Source organism: Sparus aurata, chromosome 23, assembly GCF_900880675.1.
Source record: "Sparus aurata chromosome 23, fSpaAur1.1, whole genome shotgun sequence".
Taxonomy (NCBI): domain Eukaryota; kingdom Metazoa; phylum Chordata; class Actinopteri; order Spariformes; family Sparidae; genus Sparus; species Sparus aurata.
Window position 1 is genome coordinate 15524042 of NC_044209.1, and position 16694 is coordinate 15540735.

At 44.7% G+C, this 16694-nt stretch overlaps 1 protein-coding gene across 1 annotated transcript; it reads right to left on the minus strand.

Annotated features, from left to right (window-relative positions):
* Positions 1-699: 699 nt before the first annotated feature.
* On the minus strand, positions 700-16126 carry srebf1 (sterol regulatory element binding transcription factor 1). Its single transcript, XM_030407356.1, has 19 exons — positions 15413-16126; positions 12170-12754; positions 10732-10907; positions 10488-10625; positions 9481-9699; positions 9266-9380; positions 8925-9082; positions 8599-8815; positions 8327-8511; positions 7949-8210; positions 7483-7649; positions 7085-7253; positions 6831-6939; positions 6536-6645; positions 5663-5795; positions 5345-5510; positions 3332-3547; positions 2690-2801; positions 700-2325 (listed from the first exon to the last, which is right to left on the minus strand). The coding sequence occupies exons 1-19, from the start codon at positions 15516-15518 to the stop codon at positions 2105-2107; spliced, it is 3564 nt and encodes a 1187-aa protein (XP_030263216.1). The 5' UTR covers positions 15519-16126; the 3' UTR covers positions 700-2104.
* Between the last annotated feature and the right edge of the window lie 568 nt (positions 16127-16694).

Here is a 16694-nt window from a genome sequence, read left to right on the forward strand (position 1 = left end):
AGACGCCATTCAGATCAGTAGTTTAACTCCCTCCCTCTGCCACCCAGCTGTGAAAAAATAGACATTCGAGCGCCATTTTAAAATTTTAAATGTGCAATGTGTATTTGTTGCCGAATTTGTACCGAAAAACAAAACAGGATTACCAGAATAACCACTGACTATAGCTGCCATTAGCTAGTAGGCTCAGTTAGGGCACTGGAGGCGTGTTGGTGGTGTTCACTGCGCTGGCTTTGGACTGGGCTGGGGCTAGCAGGTTAGCATGCTAACTTTATCAGATGTATCTACAACACAAACACAGTCGTCATGATGTTAAAGAAGTGATTTCTGTCATTTCAGTGGATGTTTTCCACAAAAATTCTTCCATATTGCCCCTTTATTTATACAGACTCTTGGTTTACAGTTGTTATTATCATATGTATTATTGTTCAAATTTAAAAATTGCATAGGTAACTGTTTCTATTATTATCTTTTGGTCTTCGGTTACAGTAAGAGCGCTTCAGAAAATAAGAGTTCGCTTCGTTTATTTCAGCATTTCTCTCAAAATCTTCAGTGCGTTTCACAAAAGTTTTGTCCCATTTTTGGGCGTCAGCACATGACCCACTTGCATAATTTTAGCAGAGGGAGACTTTTAACTACTTTTATTTGCGTCACCGTGTGGTATCAAACTCCATTACCTGATTAAGCACCACAGGAAACATGTCACAGTCTTCTTTAGAAAATGCTTTAATATTTACATAACAGAAAAGGTTGAAACCGAAGAACAAGGAAGAGATGAAAAGATGTCAGTTCAACGACACATGAAGAATACCTTTTAGACCTGGCTGCGTCTCATTCATTCTCATTCCCCAAACGTCTTTCAGTCTTTCACATTAGTGACACACTATAAAAACATACTGGTCGTGGGACAAAAAAAACATTTTGCAGTCCTCTAAAAATCAATAAGCAATGGTTCTCTAGGATCACGAAAACTATGACTCAGAAAGAGCGAGTACTGCTCTGAGGATGATTCAACTACCGGCGCTCTTTGGAAAAATAATGGTCAATTATGTTGAAACTGTCTGCATTTTATGTAACTTGTTGCAAAAGTGCCAAAGGTTCATGTTTTTTGGTTGTCGGTTGGTGGTGCCAGAATTGGATGGCGCCAGTTTCATCAGATCCCACAGATTTATACTAGTGCAACAGGTCACCTCTTCAGTAACTTCATTATTTGGGCCTGGTCAAAAGCTACCAAAGGACAGTAAGCATTTATCACTCAGCTTATGCAAAATACTGCTTAATCAAAGTTCATACAGATTATAAATACATTTTAAAATATGTACACAGCAAAACAAAAAGAACGACCTCTATGAAAATAACCTCATAAAGCCATATTTTTTACTCATCTCATTGAAATCAGCCACGCAGGGCTAGTGCAGATAGAAATGCAGAGCTTGTGCAGCAGCTCGCCTCCAATCATCGCCAGTGAAACATAATTCAAATCAACTTTAACACCGTTTGAACAACCTGCGGAGCGGCTTCCCGGCGAACGAGCCCTAGTCGTTCTCGAGAGACGCAACGCTCTGCGGGGCCAATCACAGCGCTCCTGCTCCGAAGGAGGTGTCGTAAAAACAATTGAGGGGCGGGACTGTATTGAATAAATGCAGGGCAAATATCTGTCATGCTTCTCACACACACACTCACACTCACACACTCACATGATTCACGCTGAACCGTGATGGCGCCTCTTTGTGGACAAACTGTGGAACTGCAATGGGTTCTCACGAGGGAGATTCAACTCGACATGAGACGAAAAAATGCTTCTAGTATTCTGGTAATGATCCACAACAACAAGAGCGTGGACTCTACAAGTGTCTCCTTATGTGGGGTTGGGGGCGGTGGGATAGACAATCCATGATGAAAAATCCTGACAGTGTGATATGAATCTTAGTGTAGAAATCAGTTTCAAGAGCTGCACGATAAAATGTACAAATTGTTTGGTTGTGTGTTTCTTTTCTGTCTGTGTGTGGATGTGTTGTTGTTGTTGTTGTTGTTGTTGTTGTATGTCAGAAATGTTTCTATATACAGTGTCTGTGCGAGTCTCTCAGCCCCTCCCTTCCAGTCCTCTCTAGCTGTTGGTGACGGTGGTGCCGCTGCCCAGCTTGATGATCATTTGCTGGCAGTCATGGAGAGTCCTCTTGTCTCCCAGCTTCTCCAGGGTGCGGGCCGCGTCCGCCAGCATGCCCACCCTCTGGCCGGGAGCCGACAGGAAGGAGGGTGGGAGGTAGCGGCACGCCAGCATCACGGCCTCCGCCTGCTCCCGCTGGCCTGGCCTCGTCTCGCACTCTTCTGCACACAAACGCACACAATTAAAAAAACAAAAACACGCGAGACGGTCGTTAGCAAGGTATTTCAGGATGAGCTTGTAGATGTCATCAGCCACAAACAGCCAATCAGATCTCGGCAACTTCTTGTTTACTTATTTAGTGGATTGAAGAACTGCAGCTGCAATTCAGTGTCTCTCAGCTACAACTTTTATTAAGTTGCAAGAAAAGGCATCTAGAATTAAACCTTAAATTTTTTTAATCTTAATTTAACTCAATGATTATGTTATCAGAGCCAACAATACTAAAAAATAAAAAACACTAAAGATACTGAAAGCATCAGAAATGATGATACATGACAACATTTCTGTAGGTTGTAGGTCACACACCTGTCTTGGCTCCAGGTGTTGCTCTGCGTCGCAGCGAGCGGTCCAGGAGCTGATGCGTGCGGGTGGGACTGGCCCCCGCCATCAACCTGGCCGTAGCTTCGTGAAGGAACAACTGGAAAAAGAGATGGAGGGACGAGAGATGAGAGGGAGGAAGCGGAGGAGGAGGAGGAGGAGGGAGGAGAGCAAGTGATGATGACTCATACAGGGTGTTCGGCTCTACCTCAGAGAGACTTTGAATCCTTGTGAACACCACAGCTAAACACTTGCCTCAGGGGTGTGTGTGTGTGTGTGTGTGTGTGTGTGCGCTGCAACACCTCCTGGTTAATTTCCACAGAGATTTGTACCGTGGGCTGCCTGCAAATATGTGCACAGGAAGTATTTGTGCGTGTATATGCTATGTGCTTCTCTTCATGTGTTGCCTTTATGTATTACAATTCTATGCTCATCTTCCCAGGTACGAGGAAGAATGTCTTGATGCCTGTCACTCTTCTACGTGTCTGTCTGTCAGTCAGCCAGTGCTCATGCTCGAATGGATGCGTGCTTGTGTGGAAATAAGGTAGGAAAGTTTTAACCAGCTGTAGACAAGACAAAGCTCAACGCAAAGAATGTGATGAATGAATGTGATGAGGCTGTTATACGTACTCTTCGCATTGCAGGCCTGAAGCTGTGCGCCAACTTTCGAAGGGAGCTGAGGTCTTGCTGGAAGCCTTGGAGCTCGGGCGGGGAAGCCTGGTGGAGCCCCGCTGGGACGCTTGTACCTGCTGACACCGACCCCGCAGGACCGGCCCCCTGCTGCTGCAGACGCCATACGTTGGTCCTCATCACCAGCAACAGATCACACAAGAGCAACTGGACGACCTACAGAGAAAAGGACAAGACGAGGACTGAGATGGGAGACAAGCTGCAGGACAGTAAAACCACTGACTAATGACCTGTAGTTGAGTGTCATCAAACACAGTTTCTTTTCGTAAGTGTGGTCGTTGTTTCTACATTTACATGCTCTGCCCTTATTCCAAAAATACTTTTAATATATACATGGCCGTTAGGGGTGTCACAATTTTCCAAATCCTCGATTCGATTACATTTTCGATTGTGAGGTCACGGTTCGATTCGATACTCGATTTTTAAATTTTATTTTTTTTTAAGTACAGGTTGCTATGCCATTTTTAGACTAGACTTTTATGCAATATAATATCTGAAGATTCTAAACATTTATTAACAACATAATGTAACAATAACTTATATCATAAGTCAATTGGAAACTTAGACAAAATAACCTGCTCACTTGTGTGAGCTTCATATATGGGGCGAGTTTTAAGGACTGGATTTTAAATTTCATCATTAATGTAATGTGCTGTGACAGTCATGAAGCTCTGTGTTGCTCTGGAAGTCCAGCAATCTTTAGTTAAGGCCACTAAATGTGCACTGCTCAGACCTTCAATAACTTTCTCCTTTACATTATTGTACATAGAGGGTATCACCGTTGCTGTGAGATGCGTTCTACTTGGGATTTCGTAGCGTGGTTCTAGCACGCTAATTAAAGGCTTAAAACCGGAGTTTTACATCACCCAATAAGGTTGCATGTCTGCGGTTATGAATACTCATAAGGCGCTTGTAATTGCATTTGCACAAGTTGAGTTACGTGGAAGTTTAATTCCAAATGAAGATGGAAGAGTAGTTTGTGTTTCAGGTGTTGGTTTAACAGATAAATCTATGTTGTCGTGGTGCCTGTGGAGATGCCCTGCCATGTTAGTCGTGCTGCCAGTGGAAAAATAGAGTACATGCACATAACAGAGCTTGCAACTGTGGCTTTTTTGTCGACAACGCGAACATTGTCAACAGAACTCACTGGAAGTCCAAAATACTTCCACACCGGCGACTTCAGTGAAAGAGGAGTGGGTTCAAGTTCTGTCAATGAGTCTCCATGCTATCGTTTGACTGGAGGAGGCTGACTTGCAGCACTTTATCACGTGTGTTTTTTTCTGCTTGGCAAGCCGACCGGATGTGAACGGGGGCTTGGCAGCATCGACGATGATAATTTCATCATGACACCCTTAATGGCCCTTATCAGATCCTGACCATTGTCATATTCTGAATAATAGTGGAGTACCAGAGTGCATGTATATATTATTTCAAGCATTAACAGTTACAAAATTAAGTTACAACAAAGGACATTTTCCACCCTCTCTGTATGCGCGGGTGTGTTCTGCCGTTCATGGCCCAGCTCTGTGTTGCACTGCAGGTACATTGCACTCCGCTGAGACACACATGCAATGCAACTACAATGCACCGCAGCTCTGGCCGTAGACGAGCGCACGCTGTGAGCTACCTATCCACCAGCATCACCATCTGCCGAACGCCAGAGGGTAGGACAGCACCGTATCACAGCGACGAGCAGCTGCAGGGGATTCTGTGGTAAAACGTGTGGTTTTGTGTAGTGTGAAAAAAAGTGTGTGCGTGTGTGTGTCCAATTTCCTGAGTTTATAATTTTACACATACACTCACGCCCATGTGGGCACATCTGTCACTGTGTGCATTTATATCTTAAAATGCGGATGCTGTCGCCCCCACACAATTTGCCTCAGGAATAATAAGTATCAACTTGACTTCAATGTGGACCAAAATTCTCGTGCCTGTGTGTGTAAGTGTGTGTACCTTGTCTAAACCGGAGCTATGGCAGTGTGGTCCCAGGTTGAGGCTGTCTCGGAGCAGGGCGCTGGCCTTGTCGCTGTAGCTCAGACTCAGCTGGCAGTTTTCTGGCTTGGACAGCAGAGCCCGCACCGCCCTGAATGTGTTCAGACATGCCTTAGGCAGAAGACTCCTGACAGAGCGAGGGGGGGGGAAGAGAGGAGACAGAGGACACAGGTTAAAGTAGTGGAAGTGTGTGTGTGTGCGTCCTCTGCTTGGCATGAGCAGACGAGTGCAACACACTCGAGTGTGGCTGCAGATGTGCTGCGTGCATGTCTGACTTACTCTGCATTCTGCAGACTGCGGGGCAAGTGTTCGACAGTGGGGTAAAGTCTCTCTGCTGCGCCGTCATCTCCTTGGAGCCAGTTGATGATCACCACGGCAACCGAGGACCACCACTTGGAGTGGGGATCGCAGCCTGGAAGTTGGGACAAAAACAGTCAATGGCGAGACACCCATAGACAAACAGACACTCAAATATTTGAATCCCCCACTGCCCACTTTCACATTTAACATGCATGAGAGTGTCGTGCACTCACGCACGCAAACGCAGACAGACAGCAGCTGCCTGTGTTTTTTGACCTCTGAATCAATCTGTTTCTCCCTTCTGGCATAGTCACAACATGCTGAGAGGAAGCAGCCATTTTGACGACTCCCTCACGAGGGAAAACTACTCCATTTAACACTGGCCAACGCACACACACACACACACACACTCCTAACACTGTGAGCAAGCTGAGACTCAGCCAAGAAAAGTCTCTCCATTAAAATCCCTGCACAGCCTCCCAAGCCCTCCCTCCTCTCAAGGTGATCACTGACTTGACAGCGCTGAAGATAGATGATGCAATCTGGTGGATGCCTCCCTTTCACCCAGCACCCTTTCGCTCAGATCAGTGATCAGTGAGGACAAAGGGAGGGTGGAAGGTGGCTACTCGATCTTAGTAGTGTAAAAACTTCATCTTGGAAGCACATTAGGGAAATGGAAGCGTCACGGCAGGTGAGGAAGAAATGTGATTCTTTCAAAGAAGATGAGCGGTAAGGAAGTCGAGAGCCCAGAGTGTGTGGATGTACTCGAGCAACAGAATTTGTAGAATCATAGAAGATTTTGCGCTGGGATCAAAAAGTGTTGACAACAAGTGTGATGCTGACAGAACTTACCAGTGACAGTAGCCATGTTGGAACCGATAGCAAACGACTGGGAGGTGGCGCCGGCTGCATCCGATGCACTCATCAACAGCTGGAGGTACTCCAGGGCATCAGCATACTCCCTGAGGAGACACACACCGAAGGGTTATTAAGCTGCCACATGAACACACATGCACAGGCATTCTTGAATTATTTCTGTCTATTGTTTCCTTTTCTGTATGTATTCACATCCTAACTGCATTAAACCAAACTTTAGAAAATGGTAACAAATGATACTGGTATTTTGGAAGTACGTTTTGTTTCTCACCCTTCGCCCTGGCTGGGTCTTGTCTCTCCACTGGGCTGGGCCACACAGTACAGAGCCTTCTCCAGGAGGTGCTCCCTGAATGCCTGCGTCACCTGGGCCAGAGGATCCACTGCAAGGGAACCAACAAACTATCAACATGACAAATAACACGACCTGTGTTGCCCATGTGGGCATAGAGAACAGACATGTTTTGAGGCAGTCAATTAGTCGTTTTTAGAACACATCTACACAGGGAGTGTGAGATCGGCACTGACCGGTGTTGCCAGCCTGGCTGTAGATACTTTCTTTGGGAGTGCTGCGGATAGCCCAGTCCCCATCCACAAAGAAGCGGTGACCCAGCGGGTGACAGAGCCACTGCATAGCCGGAGGCACACTGCCACTGGATGACAGGCACGCCTGGCGGGCACTGCTCAGGAACACGCGCTATCAGAAGAAAAACACAGTTCAGTCCTGATGTTTTGGTTCAGTGTAGTTTAGTGTTTACCAAGTTGGTGAGTGCGAGGGTCATTAACAGCTCTTAGAAATTACACACAAAAGACAAATGAACCAAAGTTCAACTCAAAAGTACTTCATTCTGAGAAAATCCAAGTAAAAACAATGGAATAGAATATCTAATGTGCACAATATAAATGTGCAAACTGATGGGACTTACAGAGGTAAAATGCAGGATCCTTGGCAGGCTTGCTTTGACCCGTAGAGCTGCAGAGACGTAGACCTCAGCCAGAGAGGCTACAGGCAGGCAGGAGCCAGCACATTCTGCCAGGTTCACCGCACTCAGAGCCATGTGCACTGCCGACAGGTGGCTACCATTCAGCTTACCTGTATGCAAAGACAAAAGACAAGAAATTACTTACTCTTTTAAAAACGCCCCATTTCAAAGAGAAGGAAAGTGATGCAATGATCATAAAAAACACAAAAAAGAGCCAAAGTGGTCAAATGCATCCGAAGTCTAAAGCTTCTCTGGCACTGAATCAACATCAACTCATTCACACAGCAGAGAAAGTGTTGCCTGACTTACTCTTTGATCACCTGAGATTCTGTCACTTGCCAACTGACAGTGTTCAGTCTACTGCATTGATTTAATTTAGTTACACGTTGTTTTTTCCCCACCAACCGACCTGTCATGTGTAGCTGGTGCAGGCGGTGGTAAACCAGGGCGGCGTCACGGCTGCTCTTGCGGGCGTCCTCCTGCAGGGGGCGGTCTGAGCGCAACCCTCCGGCCCGAGCTGCCAGCCAGCGGCCCACCCAGAGACGCTGGAGGCAAAATCGTAGGAGGGACCAGAGGGCAGCGCAGGCCAGATCCAACTGGGAGGTGGGTAGGGGGCGGCCGAGAGCTTTCAGACAGGTCCACAGGTTCTGACTGGCCTGGGCAAAATCTCCCTGTTGGGGGTGAAAGAGATGTGATGATGAGGGAGAACAGTTGTTAAAGAAAGGTGAACAAAGCTCAAACATCTGAGGAAGATTATAAGGACATGGATCTTTCTTTTGGAACGTACTCTCGCAAGGTCCAGGTCGGCTTGCTTGCGGTGCCTCCAGAACAAGACAGAGGATCCAGAGTGTGGTCGGGTTACAGGCTCTCCATACACCAGCAGCCGGATCAAAACCCCTGACACCAGAACGCCATTCAGAAGCCACACCAGTATAGTTGGGAGCATCCAGTCCATCCAGCCCCATGAGTCCGCTACAAAAAACACATTGTTTTAAATGTACCTGTACCCATTAAGAATACCTCACATGAAAATGTCTAAATTCCAAAACATCTCTGTACCTGCGATATCAACACCCAGTACGTTCCGCCCAGCATGGTGGGTGGCAGTGGCTGCAGCACCTCCAGCTGAGCTGCTGCCAGATGAGCAGAGTAGCGCTGCCAGAGGGTTGAGGGAGAGGAAGAGGAAGGTGAAGGCACACAGCGCCATGCGGGAACGGTCCAACATGCCGCCAGCGCTGCCTCCTGCTTCTTGTTTGTCCAACATGACCACACTCGGCTGGCGACAGAAGAGACGTTGGAGTTAATTACGGTGACAAAAGTCTTAGTATTCTGCTGATGAAGTGCAGTTTTATAGTTCAGCAGTTTGAAGTGGGGGGGCTGCGTACCTTGGTGTCCTCCCCCATTGGACTGTCAGGCTCTGAGTCGCTCCCACAATGTGAGAAAGAGGTGGGGGAGCCCACGTCAGAGGCTGGCGGGGTGGGCAGCTCGTTCTTCACATCAGCCGGTCCGTCCACCTCCATGGCAACCAGGTCCTTGAGAGACTCTGAGGAAAAGACGAGGAGCACTTTTAGAGGACCATTTTCACTTTTCTCATTTCAGGATAACAGTAGCTACCCATAGACCTCATCACAGGAGGTCAACTGGATTACTTACTTTCAAGGAACCGGAATAAATTGCAAAGAGGCTGTTATGGGTAAAGAAGAGCAAAGAGGTTTGAAGCACGTACTGTTTTTCTGGGCTGCCATTTTAAGGGCCAAGTTCTCCTGCTTGAGTTTCTGGTTGGTCTGCTGCATGTAGCGGATGTAGTCGATGGCTTTCCTCAGCACTGCGGACTTGTTGAGCTAAACAAAAGTAGAAACGTATAGATACAATAAGCTTCTTCCTCCTTTTAATGTCAACAACTGCTTACAAAACACCCACATGATCCACCCTCATTCGTACCTTGGCCTCAGTGCCAGCCACCAGATCTTTGAGCTCGATGATTTTGTCATTGATTGAGGAGCGGTAGCGCTTCTCGATGGCATTGTGGGCTGTGCGCTTCTCTCCCTTGTGTGGCTGGCCGGCCGGCTTTCCGCTGATGGCGATGCGGTTGATTGGCAGCTTGTCAGTGTCCACCATGACGGGCACTGTGGTCAGGATGGTGCCGCTGCCCATAAAAGCCTAGAGAAATCAACGAAGTGGGACAAGAGAGACAGATTATAAAGGATGAGTCACAGAAAGGATGCAGAGTAAAAAAATACCGGACCCCCAATTAACATAAGGTATTGTCCAACTTAAGACACGAGAGGATTTGATTACCATAGCTGTGATCTTGGTAGGAGGGTCGTACAACTTTTTAAGAGCAAATTCAAGCACTTTTCAAGAATTTTCAAGTAGGGCTGCAACTAATGATTATTTCTATTCTAAATCATTCCCTCAGGTTAGGAAAAATTATGTCTTCAAATTGCTTGTTTTGTCCAGCAAACAGTCCAAAACCCAATGACTCTACATTTATGAATCATAAATGACAAAAAGAAAGCAGCAAATCCCAAATATCTGACATTTTTGCTTGAAAAATAGATCGAGCTTGGTAGAACAAAGGATTGATTATCAAAATAATTGCTGTTTGATTTTCTTTCAATCGACTAATTGGTGATTTGTCTACTTTCAAGGTACCTAATCCGAAGATTGAGACAAATATGGTAGACGGAAGTCCATTATACCCAAAACCAATTATCTATCTATCTATCTATCTATCTATCTATCTATCTATCTATCTTATATATTTTTTGCCATCTGTTCACAATGACTTCAACTGTATGTTATAATCGTGATTATGATGATGTTTCATTGCAAGATTTTTGGTTCACATGCGTGTTTGCATCTTTGAAACAGCAGATTATATTGAAAATCAACTATTTTTCAAGGACTAATCATAAACCTAACCACTTTGCTCATGACGTGCCTACCTGAAGCGATGTACTCTGCACTGGGGTGGTGGTGGCCAGGGAGGTGGAAGAGGCCATTGTGGTGACCATGCAGGGGTCGTGCTTCAGAGTGGTCAACAGCAGCGATTCAGCCTTGATGAACTGGGGCTGCAGCAGCACCTGAGAAGAACCACACAAGTACACACATTTCAAATGAAGATATAGTTTCACGTTTATTTCTTATCAACAAATCAGGCTAATTCATGTGCCAGCTGAACACACTTACAGGTACTTGCTGTACGTGGGATGTGATGGTTTGGGCTGGCTGGCCTGCGGTCGTGGCCAGGAGAGGAGACGTTGTGGTCAGCCCTTGGAGTTGAGCCTGAATGGTCACCGGCTGGACGCTCGGAGGTGACGATGACAAGCTGGTGGCGGGTTGACTCACACTGACGGGACTGACAGCTAGAAAAGAGTCGCGCAAAGATGTAATTAGCTTTAATCCAAGCACATATAAAATATATAAAATATCAATGACGACAATCCATCTCATCAGCTGAGAATTCTACCAAGCATGAAGTAATGGCCAAAAATGCTTTCACCAAATTATTGAAGTAATTTAAAATGATACCTCCTGTGTCCTTTATAAACTTCTAATCTTTTAAACAATTAATATATTTGAGTGACATCAGATGCAAGATACGGAGCAAGTCATTATCTATGGGTTTGTAGGTCAACAGGTGAACTGCATACTCATTAGACATAAGTGAGAGCAACATTCAGTGTGTCACCTTGTGTTTTCTTATCAGCTTCACCCGGGGCCTAGTAATTATTATTACCTATCAGTATCAGGGCGTGGGAGTTTTCTGCAGGAGTAATAAACATTTACTGCATCTGAGAGAATTCAGAAACAATATTTTATTTTCTACATTTCGCCCAGTAAAAAACAAAATCGAAAAGGCAACAATCAAGCGTTGACCAGGGTTTTTCAGTGGACATGTGACAAGACTGCTGCAGATATGTATTTGGGGGGTTTCCCCGACAAAGCGTGTTCATTTTGGCTCACGCCGACGAGCAAAGTCTATCAGATTAGGACATGGATATGAGATCAGCTAAAGTTGACTAACCTAATGTCCTAACCTGGTGAATTAAATCAAACACACATGAGAGCCAATTTTTGGGGTTTCATTTGTGAAAATTTTGGTGGCCGTGATGCTATCCTGCTGACAAATTCTGATCGCAACAGACAGACACACACATATAAAGAGCTGCCAAAGTACTTAGAACTACTTCTGTGGTAGTTCCCACTACAATGGGTGTCTCTGGAACCACATTTTGATATGAAGGGCAAATATTAAAGCTTCTATTGGCTTAAAAATACAGCAACTGGTGTCTTCTTTAAAAGCCATCTTCAACTGCTATTTAAACTAGGGGATATCTGCTGTGATGCATCTGCAGCTTTCAGAGAGCCAGATAACGCTTGAATACTTTCTTATCGCCACCTCGAATTTAATTTAATTTTTACAAAATCGTCATCTTACTTCTGTTTTAAACCTGCTAAAGGACAATTTAAGGATAACTTAATCTACCGAAGCAGCCAGCGTACATTCTAGATATTGTATTGACTCGATAAAATACATGCAAAGCCAAAAAACCTGTCACTTTAAGAAGAAAATAAGATCATAAGATCGTATAATAAACACTCATAACCATCAGTGAGTGCTTACCTGTGTAGGTGTTCGGGCTGCTGAAGTTGACCCGGGCCTGTTGGGGCTGTGCCGGTGCTGATGCCGACGCCTGTAGCTGTGCCTGCTGCTGAGGGGGAGTCTGAGGTGCAGGCGTGGTGAAGAGCGCCTGGGGCGTCGAGCTGAAAGTTGGGTTTGGTCCCGCTGAGCCATGCGGTGAAGCAGCCTGGGCCGGGGCAGCTGGGCTGAGAATGGATTGGGGCTGCTCTACCTTGGGCTGACTGAGGCTCTGCGCCTGCTGCGGGGAGGCTGGCTGCTGCCTTTGGGTGGTGATGGGAACCTGGGCCAGGGGGGACTGCTGGAAGGTGGCAGGCTGGAAGGTCTTGTCTGGGGTGGAGGAGCTACGGGTGATGGGAGGGCCCAAGAGTGCATCCAGATGGGGGCTGCTGCTCAGGATGGACGAGGAAGATGTAGATGGGGGTGTGGTGGTGGTGGTTGGAGGGGCGGCCGGGGTGACGGACTGGGTCAAACAAGGAAGCTCTTGGGTGGGAGGGGGCCCCGTGTACGGAGGGTTATCAAACAGTCCTCCAAACTCCATTTCCTGGTTGGTGATGAGCTGTAGCATGTCTGCAGCGGGAGGGAAAACAGAACAAACATCACTGCTATTGACTATGTAGAGAAATATACAAGAATGATCTATAGAAGTGATTAATGCACCCAACTGAAAACACCTTCTCAGCAGCAAACTGGATCGCCTACATTTCCATCAGCACTGCCAGTTACTCAAACATCAACAAAGATGTATGGTGTTTATGATGCAACAGATTTTTGGGTTTTTTTTTTTTTTACGATGTACATTCAACTGCTCTTTCGAAGTACCTTAAGAGCATTAGTTAACCAAGCCTGATTTCTCTCTAGGGTAGCAATTTCCTCCAGTGTTAGGTAATCAGGAGCTTGCAAAGCTATGCTTTCAAAGAAGTTTCCTCAAAACTGAAACTAATGCAAGAACGAAGTAGCATACACTTGATATCTTACCCAAGAATTAGCTCATGTTATAATGTCAAACTCAAATCAAAACAGGTATATAACATTCAAAAATGTAATAAAAATCCAAATAGTGCATTGGTTAGAAGAGAGAGAATTTATTTATTTTTCATTGGTTAGATTTTATATCAAATATGGAATCTTCATATTTAGTTTGACTTATGGCAAATGTCTGTTACGACGAGAGGTTTTCAAGTATACGGTGATATGAATGTGATACTGTGATGGTAACACCTTGTGCACCTGCTTATACATGATATTGAACTTTACCATATTATTGTTGTTAAAATATATAGAAATATATATATTGAGTTCATGTCAAGTTTAATATCTGTAAGGAGATCATATTTTTTGGAAATTATAATAAAGCATTCGTTTAACCAAGAAACCCCTCTGTTTTAATTCCATTAAGGGTTATTGTAACTCATAATAATTGTAATAATTTTGTAATACTGCAGCCCTAGTTGGAGCAACTTAAGGCAGCTGTTGGTTTCAACCTGGATCAATAGCCTACAATTCATCCTAATAGATAAAGTAACTAAAATCATATTCACAGTATAAACACAAAGTCTTGTGGACAAGCACACACTTTATTGTATTTTCTACATTTTATGTTGTAAGCCAATGTGCAGTTAAAGTATTTATAGTTTACCTGCAGTATTATTTACTAGTTTATAGTTTAACTTCAACTGGGATTTCCAGCAACTGTGGGCCAACATGCTGCAAAAAGGATGAGAAAACTGGTCCGATGTGCTGTGACAAAACATGTATGAAGGTCATGAAACTAATTAAATATATATAAATATATAATAATATATAATATATATTAACATAATATGACTCATATAAACAGCTTTGCTTTTATGGATGATGCTTTCATGTACATATAATAATGAGAACAAAGTGTGACACTATCCTTTTGGTTTATTCGAGGCACTGTTATACCCTGCTGTATAAAAGATGCCAAATTATTTTATAGTCTTGAATTTTGACATCACCAGGAAAATAAACAAAACAAAAAACGACCCAAACTGACTTAGAGTGCATGTTATGACTGCAGTGAGAAGCAGCAGCACTCTGGGTTTGTAATCCGGTGTTTTGTATGAGGTGATCGCTCCTGGCCAATCACAGCGCGCCTCAGAGACTTGCTATGCCGATCAGCCCAAGACGAGGAAGAGGGAGAGAGAGAGAGAGAGGGCGCGCTGTCTGTGGCTCAGCGAGAGGTTACCATCGAGCAGCACCACGGAGGGTTACTGTCGGTCAAACGGAGGAAGTGGGCGAGCAGGATATGTGGTACAGAATATAGCGGTGCCATTACACATATTAGCTATTATGGATAAATCTCTGATGATACAACACATCGATTTCCATCGATATATAGACATAGATATACATGCTGATGTGTGTGAATATTGTGTTTTTTTTAATCAAACATCCCTGACATTACAGCAAACCAGCACTTGAGTGTGTCCATAACATATGCATGTGAAGCTGATTTACTACGCCGGTAGATACGCACGTTTATAACCGCAAAAGCAACGATTACAACCATATACAGAAACAAATACAAAAGATGTCAATAGAGCATAATATTTTATTATTGTGTTTTACTCTTTATATATATATATATATATATATATATATATATATATATATATATATATATATATATATAGATAGATAGATAGATAGATATAGATATATATAGGCCAACATTGTGACAGTTCGGTCAACTGAGGCACAGTGAACCCGACCAGGAGGAATGAACGACAGTAACCTCCGTGTGGAGCGCGATGGGGGCGGGGCGCTCGCGACCATCTCCCAGCACGTTAGCCGTTAGCTTAGCTTCAATAATCACTCCGTTTTGACTTATAACGAGACCGTCGCAGATATGTTTGATAGCGCAAGACACAACACTGTAAACACCAACACAAACCACCTGTTATTACCGCGGCTAACCTACAAGGTGTACTAGCCTGGCGGTTAGCTAGCCAAGCTAATGATGGCTGATGAAAGCTAACGTTTCGCTGTGAGCTGCAACCTTTGGCTAAGTAACTTAGGTGCTTTAAGTTGTTTAAAAAATAGGTTTTAGTCTCAACACTGAATGTAGGGCAGAGAAGGCAGGTCACACAGATGGGTGAAGCACACATGGCATGCAGGAGGTAATGAGCTCTAAGTTGCAGGCAGTGTTATTGGTTTACCGTTAGCTAGCAGTTTAACACCACTGTTATATATCCTTACCATCGATGTCGCTTAAGAGGGCCGTGTCGATGTCGCTCGGGTCATGAAGCGTCAGTGTTGGATCCAGGTTATCCAACGAAGGATCGTCAAACGACAGGCTGTTCATCTTTACTCTTGTGTCTGGCTTTCCAATGTAGACTTGGGAGAGGAAAAAAAAACTGTGAACTCCTCACGTCCCCTACATTTGCCAAAGCGTCAGATCCCAGGTGTAGCTGAAACACTCGCACTGTGAGCCGCAACTTTTTTTTGTTGATATGTCAACTAACTACTCACTCCTAGCCCCATGATCGTCCGGGGAAACTTGTCAAACGGAGCCAAACACTGAAGCTCATTCAGCATGAACGTGCTTACGGGGGTTGCCGAATGAACCCACCTAGCCGATCGTGAGTGACAGGCGCGCCAGCCAATCACTGCCTTTGAAGCGGATTCCCACGTCCTCCTGTTTCTCAGGGTTGTTTTGATTATTTGCCTGAAGCGGTGACAGCATGTGGAGAGTATGCCACAATTTTAAAAGGGCGACATTGTAAAACGAGGCATAGTTGCTAATGTACACGACAAACTGATATGGTGGCTCCACAATACTCACTCGGATCAATTTGTTAAGAACTTTAAAATAATCGTCTACTGAATATCCATGATATATGCTCTATATATGATAAGTTATTGCGTGTAATTCAACTTAATCATGCGAAGCCTTGTTAATATGAGGCATATATTCCTCCAAACTGTGTGTGTAGAGGAAAACAGCATGGATGTGTTTACCGTGGGCTTGCCCCCAACAGCCAATCAGAGCTGAGTGGGCGTGTGCTGCCGAGAGCCAAGTTTGTTCGACTCGCAGCAGCGGCTCCTCCTGTAGAACCAGCGAAATCGTCCAATGGGAAGCTCAGGAACCGAGTGGGGTGATCTGACGTCACACCTCTTGGTCTAGTGATTACATCATGTGTATCTATCTTAGTATAGTGAAGGCAGCAGGGAGATAACCTGCAGTGATGGAAGCAGCCAAAAATAATTAAAAAACAATTATAATAATAGGGAGAATTATGACAATACCTAATATTTCCCCTCACTGCAATTATACTCACTATAATTGGGCTTCTTCAGTGAACACTGAAATTGATGATGTAAACAAAGGCCAAGTTAAACTGTATTTTTAGATCAGCCTCAACTATAATGTGAGCCCACTGTGACAGAAACACAAAGGGGGAGCCCCACAAATGCACTGTGGGGAAATAGGTCAGTGACCTAGAGTGGTACTGCAAAGTTGTTAGTACTCATGGAGCAG

Coding starts and splice junctions, on each gene's coding strand:
- srebf1 (XM_030407356.1), bottom strand. CDS start 15,518: ATGAACAGCCTGTCGTTTGACGATCCTTCGTTGGATAACCTGGATCCA. Junction 7,650..7,948: donor GCACCAGCTACACATGACAG/GTCGGTTGGTGG, acceptor CTTTGCATACAG/GTAAGCTGAATGGTAGCCAC. Junction 2,802..3,331: donor TCAGGCCTGCAATGCGAAGA/GTACGTATAACA, acceptor CTCTTTTTCCAG/TTGTTCCTTCACGAAGCTAC.